Source organism: Hipposideros armiger, unplaced genomic scaffold, assembly GCF_001890085.2.
Source record: "Hipposideros armiger isolate ML-2016 unplaced genomic scaffold, ASM189008v1 scaffold_207, whole genome shotgun sequence".
NCBI lineage: Eukaryota > Metazoa > Chordata > Mammalia > Chiroptera > Hipposideridae > Hipposideros > Hipposideros armiger.
The window spans coordinates 959,241-963,552 of NW_017731557.1; the positions used below are offsets into that span (position 1 = coordinate 959,241).

General features: G+C 39.4%; 1 protein-coding gene across 3 annotated transcripts in view; it reads left to right on the top strand.

Annotated features, from left to right (window-relative positions):
- The window catches only part of TTC27 (tetratricopeptide repeat domain 27), a 163,072-nt gene that overhangs the window by 122,026 nt on the left and 36,734 nt on the right, over window positions 1-4,312 (top strand). For all 3 annotated transcript variants that reach the window (XM_019653796.1, XM_019653797.1, XM_019653798.1), the window contains one exon: window positions 1,579-1,677. In XM_019653796.1, coding sequence (XP_019509341.1) covers window positions 1,579-1,677 — 99 coding nt within the window. The remainder of the gene's footprint in view (window positions 1-1,578; window positions 1,678-4,312) is intronic.

A 4,312-nucleotide genomic window follows, 5' to 3' on the forward strand; every position in this document is an offset into this window, starting at 1 on the left:
TTTATTTGAAGTGCCACCTTAATGCAGCCAATAAAACTCTGACAAGCTATTTATTGGTTATTTAGATGCATCTATTTCAGAGATGTCAAATGTTGAAGAAAAGTGCACCTTATAGCTGATGAAATATAATACACAGATTTTGAAACTGAACTTGGTTAGAAGTCAGAGAGCTTGTTTTATAGTTTTGTAAGTTAACATCAGACGTTAGGCCCTCTCAGGCTGTATCTCTCATATTTTTTAGTAAGTGTGGTTTGGTGCATTGGAGCTCTTTTCGTTTGATTCTATAAATAACCAGACAAAAGCAAAGTGTAACAAGCTAATTTTTAAGTTGCTGGAAGTGACTTTCTAACTTTTACTGATACCTCTGCTTCTGCTTCCTCCCAAGCAAACACGCAGCCACCCTCTTTTCAGCCGTTACCTTTCCCTGTAACAAAATCTGTTCTCCATAAACTCCTGATAGCAGTTATTTATAGCCTCTTGTGAATTTGAGGCAAAGTGTTATAAACTGCCCAAGGATGTTTGCTTTCTAAGCCTTATCTCTAATTATTGGCTAAAAATCTTTATCTGCTTAAAGAACTTTCAGGCCTCAACTAGTCATATGGAACAAGTCTTACATTTCAGGGGGGGAGGGGTGTAGGGTAGGAGTAGCCTCTATGGAAGGCTGTGGACAGATAACTGAGCACCTCGTTTCCTTGCTCCCCTAAAATGTCCAGCCTTACCTACTTGCTAGCTCACCGCCTGTGTCAGGAACAAAGTTCCTGGCATTCTCCTGCTGGCCCTCCCTGCTGACTGTATCTGAAAGGAAAACAAACTCGACTGTAATTACTGCATTTCTGACTAATTTCATTGAATTTTTATCAGGCTTATCTTTCTTTTGATAGAGGCTATTGAATTTTAAAGAAACCCTGTGAAGTAAAGAGTTCTTTTGTACTTTGAATACCTACTTCCTAATTTACCTGTTTTCTAAATCTCTCTGTTTACTGATCTTATTGACTTAAGTCAGGCTTTCCATTTTGAAGACTGTTTGGTAATCCAGATTCTGAGCCTGCTTTTTATAAATTATTTTCAGGCATGCCTAAGCAGATACGTGATAGGGCAGCTTGGCTCTTGGTTAACACTGCAGAAGTACTTGTGGTCTAACTTGAAGATGAAAGCAGACATTTTTCTTCTCAAGTTTGTGATACACTCATCAGTTGTGAATCTGCTGGTACTTTGATGCTCAGTAAAAATGTTAGATTATTCCCATGTTTATAATATCAAGGCTTATAAACAGAGCTCTCCATTGCATTGATGTTGTTTGCTGAACACAAAGCGAGTGGTCTTGCTCAGCCAAAGATGTGCTGTGATATTGCACATGCTTTCAGTGTCATATTAGCTTTGAAAATTATATGGAAAAAATGTATTCCCGTTGCTAAATTTCCTCCATTTAAGCTAATATAAAGTGTAAGGCAAGTATTTATTGTATAGCTCTGCATTCTTTAGAGTAGTGTGTTTGTTGATAGGATCTTAAATAGTTTTCAGATGACATCCCATAAATGTCTCTTGTGCGTTTGATTGACTGACTTTTGGTCTTTGCAGCTCGGGGTGTGGTTTTCTCTTGGCTGTGCCTATCTGGCCTTGGAAGACTATGGAGGCTCTGCGAAGGCGTTTCAGCGTTGTGTGACTCTCGAACCTGATGTGAGTTGGTCTGGCCTTCTTTCCTTATTACAGCTCTTTGATATTTCTAAGTTGTTTGAATTGTTCTGTAGTTCAGAACAGTACTTCCTACGGGTATATAGTTTCAGTAATGCAGGATGAGAAAGTGCTAGAGATCTGCTGTACGTACGACATTGTACCTCAAGTTAACAATGCTGTATCATGCACCTAAAACTTTGTAAAGAGGGTAGATCTCATGTTATGTGTTCTTATCCAAATTTTTAAAAAGAGAGAAAAAGAAAGCAAAAAATCTCAATTTTTCTATTTTATGTTTAAAAGATAACAGTTCCTTTGTGTTGGAGGACGTGACAGAAGGTCACACCTTAAGGTGCATGATTTATAAATCTAGAAATAAATTTCTTCTCATAATAGCTAAGTTGTTCATGGTTTCATCTAGAAAATAATTTTGGTAAAACAGTATTTTAGTCACCAACATACTTTGCTGAAATATACAGCACAGTTTCACACGTGTTTTGTTGTTCACTAACGTGCACTGCCTATGCTAATTGCATTATTAGAAAGTTCTTTTAGTTAATAGTCTTTTAATATTTAACAGCTTTACTGATACGGTAAATAATTCACATGCCATATAGTTCATTTATTTAAAGTATACAATTCAGTGATTGTATCCTATATTCAAAATTGTGCAACCATCACCACAATCGATTTTAGAACATTTTTATTATCATAAAAGAAAATCTCTGTACCCATTAGCAGTCACTCCCATTTCTCTCAAACACATTCCACCTCCCACCCCTTAACCCCCAACCCCAGCCCCAGGAAACCACTAATGTANCCTGGTAGTGAGGCCAGAACTGAGCTTGCAGACTGGGGCTCTTCTGTGAAAGTAAGGTGAAGCCATGCAAGTGAATGAATTCTTTACAGAAAACTTGTTGGAAAACACCAGGCAAAATTCTGAACTTTCGGCATCACCTAGCAGTTGGAGGAAGGTAGAAGAAATACCACCAGTGAAATATGATTCAAGCAAAATACTCCAGAGTTTTGATCAGAGGGACAGAAGGAAACCCAAAAGAAGAGATTCATGGAAACTAAAGGAAGAATAAGTGTCAGTGAGGAGTGTCACATGAAGTGATAAAGTCCAAAGAAGGCTAAGAAGAGGTCATTGGATTTGGAGCTCACTAATCACCTTCAAAACCATCTTCAGGAGATTGTAGAGTGAGCGGCAGGTGAGGAAATGGATCCAGCATCTATAGACTGTTCATTTTGGGAGCGTGTCATAGAGGTGAGAGTCAAAATATGGAGTACTGTACTGAGGAACCTAAAATTCAAGTAAAACTTTCAGCATACTGGACACCTGCTCATGTTTGAAGGCAGTGGATGAAGGAGAAAGTGAATGTTATAAAGAGAGAGGGAAGATCACTTGGGAATATCCTTCCAGGGATGGGTGGAATGAGGAGAAGGGATGAAGGTATTAGCTCTGGAAACAAGAATAATACCGGGAGTACCAAAAAAATGTATACACATCTCTTAAAATGTGTATACATTTTTTTGGCACCCTCTGTATTTCTAATGAGACTGGAAAGAAGGCGAGAGCATCAATATTGTAATTGCAATGTCTACTTATTAAGCACCTTGTATACTCTAAGCTAGAATATAAGTGTAAACTCTATAAACCATTTTGAGGTATTGAGGGGGCACAAAAGAATTGCCTGAAGACAAGGCCTCTTGCCCTCCTGTGGTTTGCATGGGCTAAATGGAGAGAGGAGACAGAGGTAACTGCCAGTGACCAAGCGTTAGAGTAAATAGACAACATGCTGGGGTGCCTTGTGCTGGTGTTACGCATGCATGAGGATTGAGTGGTCAGAGAGGGCCTTATGGAGATGTTATGAACTGGGAGGCGTGGTTGGGATTTGGAGAGGAGAAAAAAATCGGGGACAACATGTTTCAGGAGAGCAGATGAGCAGATGGAAAAACCAACCACGTAGCGAGCAAAGGTTTCTTAGTAACTATGGGTTTTGACTGTTTATTTTTTTATTCAGTTGTGATAATAACAATAGCAGCTAACGTTGAGTCTTTTACTAAGTGCCAGGGACCGTTCTAAGCATTTTTCCTATGTTTTTAATCCTCAACGCTATCCCTGAGCAATTTACTATTTTTACCCTCATTTCACAGATGCAGAAAGAGATGGTTAAGTAATTTGTACCAGATCCCACTGTTTATAAAGTGGGGAGCTGGGACCTGAACCTGGGCTTTCTGGTTCCAGAGCAAGTACTCTTAGCCTTTTCCCTGTTTGCCTCTAAAAGATACTGTCTTATGTTAGAAGCAACGGTGGATTTGGTTGAGGTCAAGTTAGAAGTTATGGAAAGCCTTGAGTACAAGACTTGTCAGGGTTGAACTGTTTTCTTCCTTTAATGAAGAGCCACTGGGGCTTTCGTCAGGAGAAAAGTGAAGTTGTGACTTTGAGGTTTGGGGATGATCTGCACGTGCCAGTGAGTGAGTCTCTGTGAGACCGGGGGATTTTTAGAGAAACTGAGGCACCCTTCCCAGCCCATTCTGTACACAAGACCAGACTTCCACAATAGAATGCTCTGTGATTTTAACTATCCTGGGAGCTTGTACTCTTCTTTGATTCGTAGGGGTTCACTTTCTCTTTCAT